We start from the raw sequence: 18971 nt of genomic DNA, 5'->3' as shown, positions 1-18971 counted from the left end.
CCCCTTCTTTCTGTCTTCTTCTCTGGGACTCCTATCATATGAATGTTTTTACATTTGACAGAGTCACCGAGTGCCTTAAGTCTATTCTTGCATTGGATAATTCGTCTTTGTCTTCTTCAGCTTCACTGCTTTCCATTACTTTGTCTTCTAGGTCATTAATTTGTTCCTCTGCTTCTTCCAGCTTGCTGTTCATTTTTACTGCCCTCTTCATCTCTGATTCTTGAACTCTTTTATGTCTGTGGTAAGGGTCTCTCGGATGTCTTCCATTCTTTCCTCAAGTCCAGTGAATATCCTTATGATCATGGTTTTAAATTCTCCATTAGGCGTGTTATTTACATCTGTCCCATTTACGTCTCTGGCCATGGCCTTATCCTGTCCTTTCATTTGGGATAAATGCCTCTGTCTTTTCATTTTGTCTAAGTATCTGCCAGCTTCTGTGTGTTAGAGAAGCCAGTTATGTCACCTGCTCCCGAAAGTAATGGACTTAGGAAAAAGACGTCATGTAATGCCCAGGGTCTAGCACTTCAGGGAGTGTCACCAGTGTGTGCTGCATGTGTTCTGCTGTTGTGTTCTGGCTATGCTATCCTTCAGGCCAGTCGTCTGCAGAGGCTCTCCTTGCCTGGTCTGGTGAGTGTTTGGTCCCTGGCCTGAACATAGCGAGTTTTAACTAGGTGTGCTCTGGTCTGCTTATGAAATGAGACCTGTCACCACCTCTCCTGGAACTGAGGCCAAGGGAAACTCTCTGGTTGGGAGATGTGGTGTGGGCAGGCATTTGTCCTGGTCTTCTGGGGGAGGGGTAGCTGTGCTGGAACTCAAGCAAGAGTGATTGAGAAAGGTAGTTCCACCAGAGTGCAATGGGGTGGCGTTTGGTGTAAGCAAGTTAGGTACCCAGTGTTAGCAATGCACTGCTTCTTACCGGTGGCTTTATGTTTGTGGTGAGGGGCAGGAGAAGGAGATGGTGCCAGCCAGTGGCTTTGTTCCTACAGACAGGTCTCTCTGAACTTTGCCTCTGAGGGACGTGCTCTGAGAAGAGCAAATAATCTCCCCACTGTGTGCCCCAGGCACTCTTCAGACCACTCTACGCATGCTATATGCTCCCATGTTGTTTGCCTGCCCTCTGTCCAAGAGCAGTGCAGTACCTCAGGGCACTAAACCAGCTAAACCGGATGCCCTTTAAAACTCCAGACTTTATGCACTACTGGTTGCAAGAACTCACGAAATGCAGCCCCTTTTTCCAAGCCAGTGGGTATGGGGAAATGTTCTCTTTGTGCGTTCCCTTGTGCGTTCCTCTCTCTCACCCTTACCCACAACCTTGACTCCCTCCCCTCTGCAGAAGCCAGGATCTGTTTCTCTTCTAGACGACATTTCTGCATCAAGGACCTTCTTTGATGTGGCCTCTTCTCTCCCTTTTGTTGTGGAGTTTGTTCTGTCAGTCTTCAGGTCGATTTCTGGGGTATTTAGGGTGAGCTGATTGTTATCTAGTTGTATTCGTGGGATGAGGCAAGCCTAGAGTCCTCCTACTCCTCTGCCTTCTTCCTATCTCTAGATCTTTTTCTAAGATTCCCTTCAATTCCAACAATTCTTACAAGTAGGAAGGAATGCCTCTTTAGAATGTTCCCTCAAGTTAAGGTAGAAGCACAGAGACATACGATTTGAAGCACAATAGTTGAAAAACTAGAGTCAATTTGATAACCAAAATTGGGCCTTTGATCTGATTTCAATTAAAGGAAATAGGCAGTTTTGAGTATTTTTTAAACCATTGAATGCTCAATCTTCATTCTCCTTTCCTCAGTGAGGAAATAAAGAGAATGTTATGGAATCATTTTTAATCTTTTCAGTAGCAAAACAAATGCACTGTCCTTTAGCACTACTTAAATTAACTGCATATTCTCCTTTACCTTACTCCAACCTTCTTTGTGTGGGGAGGTAAGATCACTTCATCTTTGTGTTGTCCCACAATTCTTCTCCATATCATACAAGTTGGCTTCAAAAGTTTGTTGTCATTCAAATTACCAATCTACTATTTGTCTCTGATAAATCAACTTAATACTACCTCACTTTGTACAGCTGTATTATTTGAATGATGTAATGTTTATTCCATTAATTATACACTGAGCTAAAACATATAGCTATGCATATCTTTCTATTTAAGTGAAAGAAGGGGAAACAGGCTACTGTGTTTTCCAAGAATGTAGGTTCTGTGCCAAGAACAGGATTAACACCAGTGTTACACACAAGAACCAGGTCAGAAGAGGATCTCATTGTGAATTGTAAGATGATGGGTTAGCAAGATTGCTTAACAGGAAAGAGGAATAGCCCAGAGTTAATCTTTTCCTTCCTAGATGGTGAAAACTATGGATGAGTCTATGCATTATAATGAGATAATAAAATATAATGAAGTAAACGGTAGTAGACTGAGTCAAGAGATCCTATGGCCAAGATTTGATGGAAATGAAAGTGGGCAGCACTGACTGAGACACTAAAAGTTTGCACAGGCGGGGAACCTGGGTGGCTCAGTCAGTTGAGCCTCAAACTCTCAGGTCATGATCCCAGGGTCATGGGATCAAGACCCCTGTCAGCCTCCACACTAAGTGTGAAGCCTGCTAAAAATTCTCTCTCCCCTCTTCTCTCTCTGTCTCTCTCTGTCTCTCTCTCTCTTTCCCTACACACCCCCTCGTCCTGCTTGTGCACGCTCTAAAAAATATATAAATATAAATAAATAAATAAATAAATAAATAAAAGTCTGAACACACTAAAGAAAGAGCATTTTATGTTTTTGAGCCTGACTTCACATCGAGTCATGGGGTCAGCAAGGCATAGGCTGACGAAAGGGTCCTTCAAGAAACAAAAATCTCTATAGGAGCAAAGTTAAGTTCTACTACATTGACTTTTTATTATTACATAAGTGACTGGTAATTTGCAAGATAACTAGGAAAAAGTTTTCATAAAATTTGATATGGTACTGGCATAAGGACAGACATATAGATCAATGTATTAACATTGAGAATCTAAACATAAACTCTCACATTATAGTGAACTGATTTTCCACAAGGGTGCCAGACAATTAAATGGAATAAGACTAGTCTTTGTAACAAACGGTACTGGGACAAATGGATATCCACATGCAAAGCAATAAAATCAGACCTCTACCCCATAGCATACATACAAAATTAACTTAAAATCTAAGAGCTAAAATGATAAAACTCTTAGAAAAAAGCTTACGTGTATGTGTTTGTGACTGGATTTGACAATGATTTCTTAGACATGACACCAAAAGACAAAAGCAGATTAAGTTTATTTCATCAAAATTAAAAACTACTATGCTTCAAATATCACCATCAAGAAAGTGAAAAGGCAAGTGACTAAATAGGAGAAAATACCTGAAAATCCCATATCTGCTAAGGGATTTGCATGTAGGATATTTAAATAACTCTTCCAATAATGAAAAGACAATCCAATATAAAAACGGGCAAAAGAATGGATTAGTTCTTTAAAGACGATACAGAAATGGATAATAATCACGTTAAAAGGGAGATGTTCGGGGTGCCTGGGTGGCTCAGTCAGTTAAGCTTCTGACTTGGGCTCAGGTCACGATCTCACAGTTCATGGGTTCGAGCCCCGCATCGGGCTCTGTGCTGACAGCTGGGAGCCTGGAGCCTGTTTCAGATTCTGTGTCTCCCTCTCTCTGACCCTCCCCTGTTCACGCTCTGTCTCCCCTGTCTCAAAAATGAGTAAAACGTTAAAAAAATTAAAAAAAAGAAGATGTGATCTATATCTATATCTATATCTATATCTATATCTATATCTATATATTCATTCCATGGAGTATTACTCGGCAATCAAAAAGAAGGAAATCTTGCCATTTGCAACTACGTGGATGGAACTGGAGCGTATTATGCTAAGTGAAATTAGTCGGAGAAAGACAAAACTCATATGACTTCCCTAGTATGAGGACTTTAAGAGACAAAACAGATGAACAAAAGGGAAGGGAAACAAAAATAATATAAAAACAGGGAGGAGGATAAACACAGGAGACTCATAAATATGGAGAAAAAACTGAGGGTTGCTGGAGGGGTTGTGGGATGGGGGATGTGCTAAATGGGCAAGGGGCATTAAGGAATCCACTCCTGAAATCACTGCTTCACTAAATGCTTACTAATTGGGATGCAAATTAAAAAAAAATAAAACTAAAGATACAACAAAAGAGTAACGCCCCCCCCCCCACACACACACACACAAAATTTTTCAACCCATGAAGCCTCTGGTTGGGGATTCAGGAGATAAGGACCTTCTAGAGAAGTCAGAGCTATGGACTGAGTTGGCTGAAAGCTATCTAAGTTTTTGTTTCACAGGGAAGACCTTAAAGTGGCAGACAATTTCATGCCATAACCTTAATTCCTTTCTAAAGGGATACACAGAAAATCCCTCGTTATTCTTTAATAAGCTTCACCAGTTTCGGATATTCTTACAAATTTTAGGTTTTGAGACTTTAAAGATTTCTTTAGGACACAGTAGCAGGACAATGCCTAGCACTCTCATTCATAGAAGACTGATCAACAGAGAGTCATGTTACTCGCATGAAAAGTTCCCTATTACTATGTGACTCATTTATAAGACGTCTAGAAAAGAAAATAATTTTCAATGCCTCTTCAGTCACAAAAAGGACCAGTCAACAGAATGTTCTAATTCCCCTGACGGGTATAGCTGTCTAATGAAACTTGCATGTATATTATATAGCTTTTGCGACTGACAGAAACGAGTTGGTCAGTGTATCTACCTCATTGCTCCCACTTAGGATTTACAATGAGAATCCTACAAAGGAGGGTGAGAGTGCGAGGACAATAACTGTTCTGCTTGGAAAACAGTTTGGGTTTCACTACATATCAATAAATGAGAATCCTGAATGGCACATTAGTCTTTTCTGAGATTGAATTGTGAAATCTGTGAAAGGCTGATTAACTCAAGTGAGTGGAAAAAGATAATGAGTTTCTGAACTTGCAATGGTAGGAGCACTATGTTACTAGGTAAGGCCCTGACAGAGCAGCCATTTCTCCTTTTTCACTGGCATTTCTTTTCCTTTACAAAATCCAACAAAGAGAAAAGTCCATTCCTTTGAGAAGGACGTTTGCATAACGACCTGCTAGTCATTGTTGATGAAGAGAATAAGTTGCAAACTTGTAATTACAAATTACAACAAATCATCATTAAAATAACCCGTTCTCAAACTCTCACTGAAGGGTTGAGACTACAAGAGAAAGTCAGAATTCAAGATGACATGATCACTCAAAGCGTGCGGAAGTTTGAAACACGCTGAAAAATATTAGCAGGGACTCTCACACATCTGTATGCCAACGTTCACAGCAGCATTATTAACAGTAGCCAAAAGGTGGACTAAACCAAACGCTCACTGTGGTATATATAAAATGTTGCTTTTTTAGACTCTCACAATGTTTTTATGAAAATGTCACTATAAACATCATTACTTTATGAGTTCAATCAGCTTCATCTCTATAGAAAAATTCCATCGCTAATAGCAAGTAGGAACAATATCAACCTAATATTTTGATCAGTGAGATTTTTCCATATGATCTAAAACATTCTTATGTACTACACCTATTGAAATAAGGATTCCTTTTCAGTAGGACAGACATCAAGAGACTGACTTACTAAACTTGTCTTTAACAAGTTGCTCGGAAGATTGTGAATTGGGGCCGCTTGCTGTTTGATGGTTCCTTCTGGCCTGGCATGTTGCACTTCTAGCCTAAAATGCAGATCTTAAGGTAATTATTCTCACAAATAAATTTACAAAAATACCATATAATTTCTGACAAATGAGGGGATTACAGAAATTCTTAAAATTGTATCAAGAGGAAGATTTGGCAATTGAGCCATTTTTCTCATTGTCTTTTGTGGATAAGGTGCAAAATTGAGATATAATGTGCCACAATTCTGCATTTCAAAATAACTAAAACCTGGAATTTGTATCCAGTTTAACAAGGATATACTGGCATAACGAATACATTTCTCATACTACATTGCTTATCTGTTTTATAAAAATCAAGCTATTTTCTTTGAGGATTAAATTATACTTTTCCATATGATCTTACATCTTCTCAGCATATCTTATGGCCTCTGCATGTTGATCCTTTGCTTCTTGCAACTAAAATAAAGAAAACAATATAATTTTAACTACTGACAATCTAGTAGAAACAATCACCTGTTTCTGTAACTAAATGTTTTTTTTTTTACTTGAGAGAGAGAGAGAGAGAGAGAGAGAGAGAGAGAACACACACAAGTGGGGAATAGAGGCAGAGGTAGAGACAGAGAAAATCGTAGGCAGGCTCCAAGCTCAGGGTGAAGCCTGATGTGGGGCTCGGTCTCATGACCGCTCTCATGATGTGGGGTTTAGGATCATGACCTGAGTGGAAATTAAGGGTCAGGACACTCAACCACCTAGCCGCCCAAGTGCGCCTGTAATTAAATCTTATTGGACCCAGCCACGCTCTGCGCTACATGCTGATTGATGGCTACTGTTAGATTGTAACAATAAAGTTGAGCTGCTGCAACAGAGACTATGGCCTACAAAGCTGAAAATGTTTCAATACTCTTCCAGAATAATGTACCAACCTTACTCTGCTACAAAATCAGAACGTTTTTAATTTTTTTTTAATTATATATGAGCAGATAAATGTACAAATGTATCTACTGGTGAAATGGAGGAAATATAGGAATTAACCTTATGGTAAACATTTCTGTTTTCATATTACAAACACTGCATCAACTATGATTTTACATATTCACATAGGTGAATGACATTTCTATTCTTGTGATGATAAAACTGAACATGCTGTATTCAGTGACAACAAGATATTTCATGGAAGAGTTTGAGAAGCAGCATCCTAGTAGGAGTCAGAAAGCCTGGGTATGAATTCCCAATTCTGCTCGTTATGAGCTGTATGACCTTGAGCACACTACCTAAAACTTCCGTGTCTCAATCTCTGCATCTGTAAAATGAAGTTAATGACAGCACCTACTGGGGCACATGGGTGGCTCAGTCGGTTGAGCGTCTGGCTCTTGATTTCGGCTCAGGACATGATCTCAGGGTCATGTGATTGAGCCCCACATCAGGCTCTGTGTGGACAGCGAGGAGACTGCTTGGGATTCTCTCTCTCTCTCTCTCTCTCTCTCTCTCTTTCTGTCCCTCTCTCTCTCTCTCCCTATCTGCCCTTCCCACAATCTCGCTCTCTCTCTCAAAATAAAGAACCTTAAAAAAGTTATCTCAAAATAAATAATAATAGTATCTACCCCACTGGGATGTTGGGAAGCTTAAATTAGGAAATAACAGGTGAAAAACTTAGAAGGGTACGTGGCACATAGTCAGCTCTAAGTGTATGCATTTAGCAAGATTACTTTTGCTGTATTTTGCATTCCAATACAATGAGATAGTTAAGGCAGGTGGCATGCCAATACAAGTGGTCCCCTATAGAAATTATACTGAAGTCATTCTTCATACCACTGCAAGTGGCAGCAAATGGGGAGCATGAGGCCCAGAATCTCTCCTCAGTACTTCACACAACTTTCGCCAATGCCACTAGCAAACAGTACTTTTTTTTTTCCCCACTTATAAAACTTTTAACTAACTCCCTCTCTATACTACTCAGTGGACAATACTCACGGACTACAGTACAAATAGCACCTCTTAGATTGAGTAATAGATGATTTACATGACCATCAGAGGCAAGGGAAAGCCACTGACATGAATATAATGAAGGCTTGCTAAACCAAAGTTCCTCAATCATTTCATGCCCATACTGTTTATGTTAGGCTGCTTTAGTGGGTACTCTGATGAGGAGATTAAGGCTTTGTGGTAACAGCATAACAGAAAAGCTGGCCCCAGAGCTTTACAGTTGGTAAAGTGCTATAAATCTGTAAATCCTAGCACTGGGTGCATAAGGAAAAAAATATTTCAATTTCTCCTTTTCTAGTAACCATTTGCTTAACTTTTGAAGCTCTGTCCATCTATCACGCTCCTTCTCCCCTTGCAGTGGACTCGAACATTCTTTAATGTATCGTCTCATCCACAGAATCAACTTTTCTTCACTTATTTCCTTCTTTTACACTAAAATCTAACTTTCACTCCTATCATTCCACTAAGACATTTTGAGGGTCATCAAGAACCTCTTTTTTAAAAAATTTTATTAAGGTCTCTATCCTGCTTCACTTTTCAGCAGCAGCTGAGAAAAATGACCATGCCCTCCCTCTGCTCTTTTAACCACACCTTTACCTAGGCCCCTTTACCTAGGCCATGTGTCCTTTTCGCTCTTCCATGTAGGTGCTCATAGACAACATCCTCAACCGCACACTCAAAAATCATTACTTGACATGGAGTACCTTTGTAGACAGCTAATCGTGTACATTTTATTTGGACTCTTTTCTGTGTTACTTTGAGTGTGTTTTTCTTATTGAGTCTTAGGGGGCACCCTTACCCTTAGGATGCTGACCAGCATACTTTGTCTCGCTTTTCTTTATAACACGACATTTATCACAAGGGCTGGATGATCACTGGTTTGCCTTTGTTTCCTTTTGAGTAATTTCTTAGTCCATAGAGATTTCAACTTATGGAAGTCGTCTGAAGTTCCTTTCAGACGCATACTTGACTATATTGTTAGGAAGGTTAAGTTGGCTAGAGCTACCTCTTCTTCCCAATCCAGATTCTTCACCTCAAAATTGTGTGCATCAAATGCCTTCACCCAGGTAGCCCCTGGTTTGGGGATTCAGGAGATAAGGACCTTCTGGAGAAGTCAGAGCTATGGACTGAGTTGGCTGAAAGATAACTAAGTTTTTGTTTCACAGGGAAGACCTTAAAGTGGCAGACAATTTCATGCCATAATCTTAATTCCTTTCTTTACGGATCTACACTAAATCCCTCGTTATTCTTTAATAAGCTTCATCAGTTTCAGATATCCTTACAAATTTTAGTTTTTGAGACCTTAATGATTTCTTCAGGACACAGTAGCAGGACAATGCCTTGCACTCTCATTCATAGAAGACTGAAAACAGAGTGTCATGTTACTCGCATGAAAAGTTCCCTATTACTATGTGACTCATTTATAAGACGTCTAGAAAAGAAAATAATTTTCAATGCCTCTTCAGTCACAAAAAGGACCAGTCAACAGAATGTTCTAATTCCCCTGACGGGTATAGCTGTCTAATGAAACTTGCATGTATATTACATAGCTTTTGCGACTGACAGAAACGAGTTGGTCAGTGTATCTACCTCATTGCTCCCACTTAGGATTTACAATGAGAATCCTACAAAGGAGGGTGAGAGTGCGAGGACAATAACTGTTCTGCTTGGAAAACAGTTTGGGTTTCACTACATATCAATAAATGAGAATCCTGAATGGCACATTAGTCTTTTCTGAGATTGAATTGTGAAATCTGTGAAAGGCTGATTAACTCAAGTGAGTGGAAAAAGATAATGAGTTTCTGAACTTGCAATGGTAGGAGCACTATGTTACTAGGTAAGGCCCTGACAGAGCAGCCATTTCTCCTTTTTCACTGGCATTTCTTTTCCTTTACAAAATCCAACAAAGAGAAAAGTCCATTCCTTTGAGAAGGACGTTTGCATAACGACCTGCTAGTCATTGTTGATGAAGAGAATAAGTTGCAAACTTGTAATTACAAATTACAACAAATCATCATTAAAATAACCCGTTCTCAAACTCTCACTGAAGGGTTGAGACTACAAGAGAAAGTCAGAATTCAAGATGACATGATCACTCAAAGCGTGCGGAAGTTTGAAACACGCTGAAAAATATTAGCAGGGACTCTCACACATCTGTATGCCAACGTTTACAGCCGCATTATTAACAGTAGCCAAAAGGTGGACTAAACCAAACGCTCACTCTGGTATATATAAAATGTTGCTTTTTTAGACTCTCACAAAGTTTTTATGAAAATCTCACTATAAAGGTCATTACTTTATGAGTTCAATCAACTTCATCTCTATCGAAGAATTCCATCGCTAATAGCAAATAGCAACAATATCAACCAAATATTTGGATCAGTGAGCCTTTCCATGTGATCCAAAACATTCTTATGTACTACTGCTAGTGAAATACGGATTCCTTTTCAGTAGGACAGACATTAAGAGACCGACTTACCAAACTTGTCTTTAACAAGTTGCTCTGAAGATCTTGAATTTGGGCCGCTTGATGTTTGATGGTTTCTTCCTGTCTGGCATTTTGCACTTCTAGCCTAAAATGCAGATCTTAAGATAATTATTCTCACACATAAATGTAAAACAATACCATATAATATCTGAACAAATGAGGGTCTTACAGAAATTCTTTAAATTGTATCAAGAGGAAGATTTGGGAATTGTGCCATTTTTCTCATGTTTTGTGGATAAGGTGCAAAATTGAGATATAATATCCACAATTTTGCATTTCAAAATAGCTCAAAGCTGGAATTTGTATCCAGCTTAACAATAATATACTGGCATAACAAGTATATTTCTCGTACTACACTGCTTATCTGCTGTATAAATAATCAAGGTATTTTCTGTGAGGTTTAAATTATACTTTTGCATATGATCTTACGTCTTCTCCGCATATCTTATGGCCTCTGCCTCTCGATCCTTTGCTTCTTGCAACTAGAATAAAGAAAAAAAATAATTTTAACTACTGACAATCTAGTAAAACACCATCACCTGTTTTTGTAACCAAATGTAATTTTTTTTGACTTAATGAGGCAGAGAGAGAGAGAGAGAGAGAGAGAGAGAACGCCCAAATGGGGAAGGGAGTCATAGGAAGAGACAGAGATACTAGTAAGCAGGCTCCAAGCTCAGGGTGAAGCCTGATGTGGGTCTCAGTCTCATGACCGCTCTCATGATGTGGCGTTTGGGATCATGACATGAGCAGAAATTAAGAGTCAGGACGCTCAACCAACAAAGCCACCCAAGTGCCCTTGTAACTGAAATCTTATTGGACCCAGCCACACTCTCCCCTACATGCTGATTGATGGCTACTTTTAGGTCATAACAGCAGGGTGGACCTGCTACAACACAGACTGTGGCCTACAAAGCTGAAAATGTTTCAATATTCTTCCAGAATAGTTTACCAAACTTACTCTCTTACAAAAACATAACGTTGTTAATATTTATAAATTATATATGATCAGATAAACATACAAATGTATGTACTGGTCAAATGGAGGAAATATAGAAAATTACCTTATGGTAAACATTTCTGTTTTCACATTACAAGCACTGCATCAACTATGATTTTAAATATTCACATAGGTGAATGACATTTCTATTCTCGTGATTGAAACTGAACATGCTATTTTCAGTGACAACGAGATATTTCATGGAAGAGTTTGACAAGCAGTATCCTAGTAGGAGCCAGAAAGCCTGGGTCTGAATTCCCAATTCTGCTGGTTATGAGCTGTATGACCTTGAGCACACTACCTAAAACTTCCATGTCTCAGTCTCTGCATCTGTAAAATGAAGGTAATGACAGCACCTACTGGGGCACCTGAGTGGCTCAGTCGGTTCAGCGTGTTGCTCTTGATTTCTGCTCAGAACATGATCTCAGGGTCACGTGATTAAGCCCCACATCGGGCTCTGCGTGGACAGCAAGGAGCCTGCTTGGAATTCTGTCTCTATCTCTGCCTCTCTCCCTCTTTCTCACTCTCCCTACCTTCCCTTCCCCACAGTCTCTCTCTCTCTCTCTCTCTCTCTCTCTCTCTCTCTCTCAAATTAAGGAACCTTAAAAAAAGTGATCTCAAAATAAATAATAATAGTATCTACCTAACTGGGATCTTGGTAATATAAATTTAGGAAATAATACAGGAACAACTTAGAAGGGTACGTGGCACATAGTCAGCTCTAAGTGTATGCATTTACCATGATTACTGTTGATGTGTTTTGCATTCCAATACAATGATATAGTTTAGGCAGGTGGCATGCCAATAAAAGTGGCCCCGTGTACAAATTATACTGAAGTTATTCTTCATATCACCGCAAGTGGCAGCAAATGGGGAGGATGAGGCCCAGAATCTCTCTTCAGTACTTCACACAACTTTCGCCAATGCCACTAGCCAACAGTACTTTTTTTTCCTCTTATAATACTTTTAACTTACATCCTCTCTATACTACTCAGTGGACAATGCTCACAGAGTACAGTACAAATAACACCGCCTAGACTGAGTAGTAGATGCTTTATATGACCATCAGAGGCAAGGGAAAGCCACTGATATGGAAATAATGAAGTCTTGCTAAACTAAAGTTCCTCAATCATTTCATGCCCATACTGTTTACGTTAGGCTGCTTTAGCAGGTACTCTGGTGAAGAGATTAGGGCTTTGTGGTAACAGCATATCAGAAAAGCTGTCCCCAGAGCTTTACAGTTGGTAAAGTGCTACAAATCTGTAAATCCCAGCACTGGCTGCATAAGGAAGAGAGATTTCAATTTCTCCTTTTCTATTAACCATTTGCTTAAGTTTGAAACTTTGTCCATCTATCACGCTGCTTCTCCCCTTGCAGTGGACTCGAACATTCTTTAATGTATCATCTCATCCACAGATTCAAGTTTTCTTCACTTATTTCCTTCTTTTACACTAAAATCTAACTTTCACTCCAATCATTCCACTAAGAAAATTTGAGGGTCATATAGGACCTTTTTAAACAAAAAATATTAAGGTATTTATCCTGCTTCCCTTCTCAGCAGCAGCTGAGAAAAATGACCATGCCCTCCCTCTGCGCTTTTAACCACACCTTATTTATGAAGGAGGGCAACCCCTGACATTAAGTCCTTGCCCCTTGCTCTCTGTGTTTTGAATTGCTCTTAAGGCTTCACAACCAGATTCTCTAATTCACATTTCCAGCTTTGGCCCTTTTACCTAGGCCATGTGTCCTTTTCGCTCTTCCATGTAGGTGCTCATAGACAACATCCTCAACCGCACACTCAAAAATCATTACTTGACATGGAGTACCTTTGTAGACAGCTAATCGTGTACATTTTATTTGGACTCTTTTCTGTGTTACTTTGAGTGTGTTTTTCTTATTGAGTCTTAGGGGGCACCCTTACCCTTAGGATGCTGACCAGCATACTTTGTCTCGCTTTTCTTTATAACACGACATTTATCACAAGGGCTGGATGATCACTGGTTTGCCTTTGTTTCCTTTTGAGTAATTTCTTAGTCCATAGAGATTTCAACTTATGGAAGTCTTCTGAAGTTCCTTTCAGACACATACTTGACTATATTGTTAGGAAGGTTAAGTTGGCTAGAGCTACCTCTTCTTCCCAATCCAGATTCTTCACCTCAAAATTGTGTGCATCAAATATCTTCACCCAGGTAGCCCCTGGTTTGGGGATTCAGGAGATAAGGACCTTCTAGAGAAGTCAGAGCTATGGACTGAGTTGGCCGAATGCAATCTTAAGTTTTTGATTCGCAGAGAAGACCTTAAAGTGGCAGGTAATTTCATGCCATAACCCTAATTCCTTTCTATAGAGATGTACAGAAAATCGCTCGTTATTCTTTAATAAACTTCATCAATTTCGGATATCCTTACAAATTTTAGTCTTTGAGACCTTAATGATTTCTTTAGGACACAGTAGCAGGACAATGCCTAGCACTCTCATTCATAGAAGACTGATCAACAGAGTGTCATATTACTCGCATGAAAAGTTCCATATTACAGTGTGACTCATTAATAAGACGTATAGAAAAGAAAGTAATTTTCAATGTCCCTTCAGTCATAAAAAGGACCAGTCAACAGAATGTTCTAGTTCCCCTGACGTATATAGCTGTCAAATGAAACTTGCATGTATATTATATAGCTTTTGTGACTGACAGAAACGAGTTGGTCAGTGTATCTCCCTCATTGCTCCCACTTAGGATTTACAATGAGAATCCTACAAAGGATGGTGAGAGTGGGATGACATTAACTGTTCCACTTGGAAAACAGTTGGGGTTTCACTACATATCTATAAATTATAATCTTGAATGGCACATTAGTCTTTTCTGAAATTGAATTGTGAAATCTCTGAAAGGCTGATTAACTCAACTGAATGGAAAAAAAAAATGAGTTTCTGAACTTGCAATGGTAGGAGCACTATGTTACTAGGTAAGGCCCTGCCTGAGCAGCCATTTCCACTTTTTTACTGGCATTTCTTTTCCTTTACAAAATCCAACAAAGAGAAAACTCTATTCTTTGGGAAGGACGTTTGCATAATGACCTGCTAGTCATTGTTGATGAAGAGAATATGTGGCAAATTTGTAATTTTAAATTACAACATATCATCATTAAAAGAACTCTTTCTGAAACTCTCACTAAAGGGTTGGGTTTACAACAGAAAGATAGAATGCAAGATGAAATGATCACTCAAAGACTGGGGACGTTTGAAATACGCTGGAAAATATTAGCAGGGACTCACACATCTGTATGCCAATGTTCACAGCACCTTTATATACAATAGCCAAAAGGAGGACTAAACCAAATGCTCACTGTGGTATATATAAAATGTTGCTCTTCTTAGATTCTCACAATATTTTTATTTAAATCTCACTACAAACATCATTACTTTATGAATTCAATCAACTTCACCTATATAGAAGAATTACATCACTACTGGCAAGCAGGAACAATATCAACCAAATATTTTGATCGGTGAAATTTTCCATATGATCCAAAACATTCTTATGTACTTCTACTAGTGACATAAGGATTCCTTTTCAGTAGGACAGTCATTAAGAGATCGACTTACCAAACTTGCCTTTAGCAAGTTGCTCTGAAGATCTTGAATTTGGGCCGCTTGATGTTTGATGGTTTCTTCTTGCCTGGCATTTTTAACCTTTAGCCTAAAATGCAGATCTTAAGATAATTATTCTCACACATAATTTTAAAACTGTATCGTGTAATTTCTGAACAAGTGAGGGTATTACAGAAATTCTTAAAATTGTATCAAGAGGATGATTTGGCAATTGCGCCAATTTTCTAGTTGTGTTTTGTGGTAATGGTGCAAAATTGAGAGATAAGATGCCAAAATTTTGCATTTCAAAATAGCTCAAAGCTGGAATTTGTATCCAGCTTAACAATGATATACTCGCATAACTAATACATTTCTCATAGTACACTGCTTATCTGCTTTATAAATAAACAAGTTATTTTCTAAGAGGTTTAAATTATACTTTAGCATATGATCTTTAATCTTCTCAGCATATCTTACGGCCTCTGCATGTCGTTTCTGTGCTTCTTGTAACTAAAATAAAGAAAAAATAATAATAATTTTAAATACTGACAATCTAGTTGAACACCATCACCTGTTTCTGTAACTAAATGTTTTTGTTTCTTGTTTTTTTGTACTTGAAAGAGAGACAGAGAGGGAGAGAGCACACACAAGTGGGAAGGGAGTCAGAGGGAGAGACAGAGAAAAAGGTAAGCAGGCTGCAAGCTCAGGGCGAAGTCTGATGTGGGGCTCGGTCTCATGACCGGTCTCATGATGTGGGGTTTGGGATCATGACCTGAGTGGAAATTAAGAGTCAGGACGCTCAACCAACTAAGCAGCCTAAGCACTCCTGTAACTAAAATCTTATTGGACCCAGCCACACTTTCCTCTACATGCTGATTGATGGCTACTTTTAGATCATAACAAAAGAGCTCAGCGTCTACAACAGAGACTATGGCCTACAAAGCCGAAAACATTTCAATACTGGTACAGAATAGTTTACCAATCTTACTCTCCTACAAAAACATAACGTTGTTAATATTTTTAAATTATATATGATCAGATAAACATACAAATGTATAATGGTCAAATGGAGGAAATATAGGAAATTACCTTATAGTAAACATTTCAGTTTTCATATTCCAAGCACCATATCAACTATGATTTTCAATATTCACATAGGTGAATGACATTGCTGTTCTCGTGATTATGAAACTGAACATGCTGTTTTCAGTGACATTGAGATATTTCATGGAAGAGTTTGCCAAGCAGTATCCTAGTAGGAGCCAGAAAGCCTGGGTCTGAATTCCCAATTCTGCTGGTTATGAGCTGTATGACCTTAAGTACACTAGCTAAAACTTCCGTGTCTCAGTCTCTGCATCTGTAAAATGAAAGTAATAACAGCACCTACTGGGGTACCTAGGTGACTCAGTCGGGTCAGCGTCTGGCTCTTGATTTCTGCTCAGGACATGATCTCAGGGTCACGTGATTGAGCCCCACATCCAGCTCTGGGTGGGTAGTGAGGAGCCTGCTTGGCATTCTCTCTCTCTCTCCCTCCCTCCCTCTCTCTCTCTCCCTACCTGCTCTTCCCACAATCTCTCTCTCTCTCTCCCTCCCTCTCTCTCTCTCCCTACCTGCTCTTCCCACAATCTCTCTCTCTCTCTCTCTCTCTCTCTCTCTCTCAAAATGAAGAATCTTATAAAAGTGATCTGAAACATAAATAATAATAGGATTAACCTCACTGGGATCTTGGGAATATAAAATTAGGAAATAATACATGAACATCTTAGAAGGGTACATGGTACATAGTCAGCTCTAAGTGTATGCATTTAGCATGATTACTGTTGCTGTATTTTGCGTTCCAATACAATGAGATAGTTAAGGCAGGTGGTATGCCAATACAAGTGGTCCCCTATACAAATTATACTGAAGTCATTCTTCATACCACCGCAAGTGGGAGCAAATGGGGAGCATGAGGCCCAGAATCTCTCCTCAGTACTTCACACAACTTTCACCAATGCCACTAGCAAACAGTACTTTTTTTCCCCCCACTTATAATACTTTTAACTAACTCCCTCTCTATACTACTCAGTGGACAATACTCACAGACCACGGTACAAAAAGCATGTCTTAGATTGAGTAAGAGATGCTTTACATCACCATCAGAGACAAGGGAAAACCACTGACATGGAAATAAACGAGTCTTGCTAAACCAAAGTTCCTCAATCATTTCATGTCCATACTGTTTACATTAGGCTGCTTTAGCAGGTACTCTGATGAAGAGATTAAGGCTTTGTGGTAACAATATATCAGAAAAGCTGCCCCCAGAGCTTTGCAGTTAGTAAAGTGCTACAAATCTGTAAATTCCAGCACTGGCTGCATAAGGAAGAAAGATTTCAATTTCTCCGTTTCTAGTAACCATTTGCTTAACTTTTGAAGCTCTGTCCACCTATCACGCTGCTTCTCCCCTTGCAGTGGACTCGAGCATTCTTTAATGTATCGTATCATCCACAGAATCAACTTTTCTTTACTTATTTCCTTCTTTTACTCTAAAATTTAACTTTCACTCCTATCATTCCACTAAGACATTTTGAGGGTCATCAAGAACCTCTTTTTTTTATTTTATTTTATTAACGTCTCTATCCTGCTTCACTTTTCAGCAGCAGCTGAGAAAAATGACCATGCCCTCCCTCTGCGCTTCTAACCCCACCTTATTTATGAAGGAGGGCAACCCCTGACATTAAGTCCTTGCCCCTTGCTCTCTGTGTTTTGAATTGCTCTTAAGGCTTCACAACCAGATTCTCTAATTCACATTTCCAGCTTTGGCCCCTTTACCTAGGCCATGTGTCCTTTTCGCTCTTCCATGTAGGTGCTCATAGACAACATCCTCAACCGCACACTCAAAAATCAGTACTTGACATGGAGTACCTTTGTAGACAGCTAATCGTGTACATTTTATTTGGACTCTTTTCTGTGTTACTTTGAGTGTGCTTTTTCTTATTGAGTCTTAGGGGGCACCCTTACCCTTAGGATGCTGACCAGCATACTTTGTCTCGCTTTTCTTTATAACACGACATTTATCACAAGGGCTGGATGATCACTGGTTTGCCTTTGTTTCCTTTTGAGTAACTTCTTCGTCCATAGAGATTTCAACTTATGGAAGTCTTCTGAAGTTCCTTTCAGACGCATACTTGACTATATTGTTAGGAAGGTTAAGTTGGCTAGAGCTACCTCTTCTTCCCAATCCAGATTCTTCACCTCAAAATTGTGTGCATCAAATGTCTTCACCCAGGTAGCCCCTGGTTTGGGGATTCAGGAGATAAGGACCTTCTAGAGAAGTCAGAGCTATGGACTGAGTTGGCTGAAAGCTATCTAAGTTTTTTTTTTTCCCCCCCACAGGGAACACCTTAAAGTGGCAGGTAATTTCATGCCATAACCCTAATTCTTTCCTATAGGTATCTACACTAAATCCCTCGTTATTCTTTAATAAGCTTCATCAGTTTAGGATATTCTTACAAATTTTAGTTTTTGAGACCTTAAAGATTTCTTCAGGACACAGTAGCAGGACAATGCCTAGCACTCTCATTCATAGAAGACTGATCGACTGAGTATCATGTTACTTGCATGAAAAGTTCCCTAATACAATGTGACTCATTAATAAGACGTCTAGAAAAGGAAGTAATTTTCAATGTCTCTTCAGCCACAAAAAGGACCAGTCAACAGAATGTTCTAGTTCCCCTGACGGGTATAGCTGTCAAATGAAACTTGGATGTATATTATATAGCTTTTGTGACTGAGAGAAATGAGTTGGTCAGTGTATCTACCTCATTACTCCCACTTAGGATTTACAGTGAGAATCCTACAAAGGAGGGTGAGAGTGCGAGGACATTAACTGTTCTGCTTGGAAAACAGTTGGGGTTTCACTACATATCAATAAATGAGAATCCTGAATGGCACATTAGTCTTTTCTGAGATTGAATTGTGAAATCTCTGAAAGTCTGACTAACTGAAGTGAATGGAAAAAAAAAAATGAGTCTGAACTTGCAATGGTAGGAGCACTATGTTACTAGGTAAGGCCCTGACAGAGCAGCCATTTCTCCTTTTTCACTGGCATTTCTTTTCCTTTACAAAATCCAACAAGGAGAAAAGTCCATTCCTTTGAGAAGGACGTTTGCATAATGATCTGCCGGTCATTGTTAATGAAGATAATAAATTGCAAACTTATTATTACAAATTA

General features: G+C 39.2%; 1 protein-coding gene across 1 annotated transcript in view; it reads right to left on the bottom strand.

Moving 5' to 3' along the window:
* The window catches only part of LOC102955594 (ankyrin repeat domain-containing protein 26-like), a 103046-nt gene that overhangs the window by 18391 nt on the left and 65684 nt on the right, over positions 1–18971 (bottom strand). Inside the window, exons 17-22 of the mRNA XM_042977189.1 lie at positions 15198–15268; positions 14774–14867; positions 10605–10657; positions 10167–10260; positions 6108–6160; positions 5668–5761 (exon numbers count right to left, since the gene is read on the bottom strand). Of these exons, the coding sequence (XP_042833123.1) occupies positions 5668–5761; positions 6108–6160; positions 10167–10260; positions 10605–10657; positions 14774–14867; positions 15198–15268 (459 nt within the window). The remainder of the gene's footprint in view (positions 1–5667; positions 5762–6107; positions 6161–10166; positions 10261–10604; positions 10658–14773; positions 14868–15197; positions 15269–18971) is intronic.

Source organism: Panthera tigris (assembly GCF_018350195.1).
Source record: "Panthera tigris isolate Pti1 chromosome F3 unlocalized genomic scaffold, P.tigris_Pti1_mat1.1 chrF3_random_Un_scaffold_83, whole genome shotgun sequence".
Classification (NCBI taxonomy): Eukaryota; Metazoa; Chordata; class Mammalia; order Carnivora; family Felidae; genus Panthera; species Panthera tigris.
This window is presented reverse-complemented; position numbering and strand designations above follow the sequence as displayed.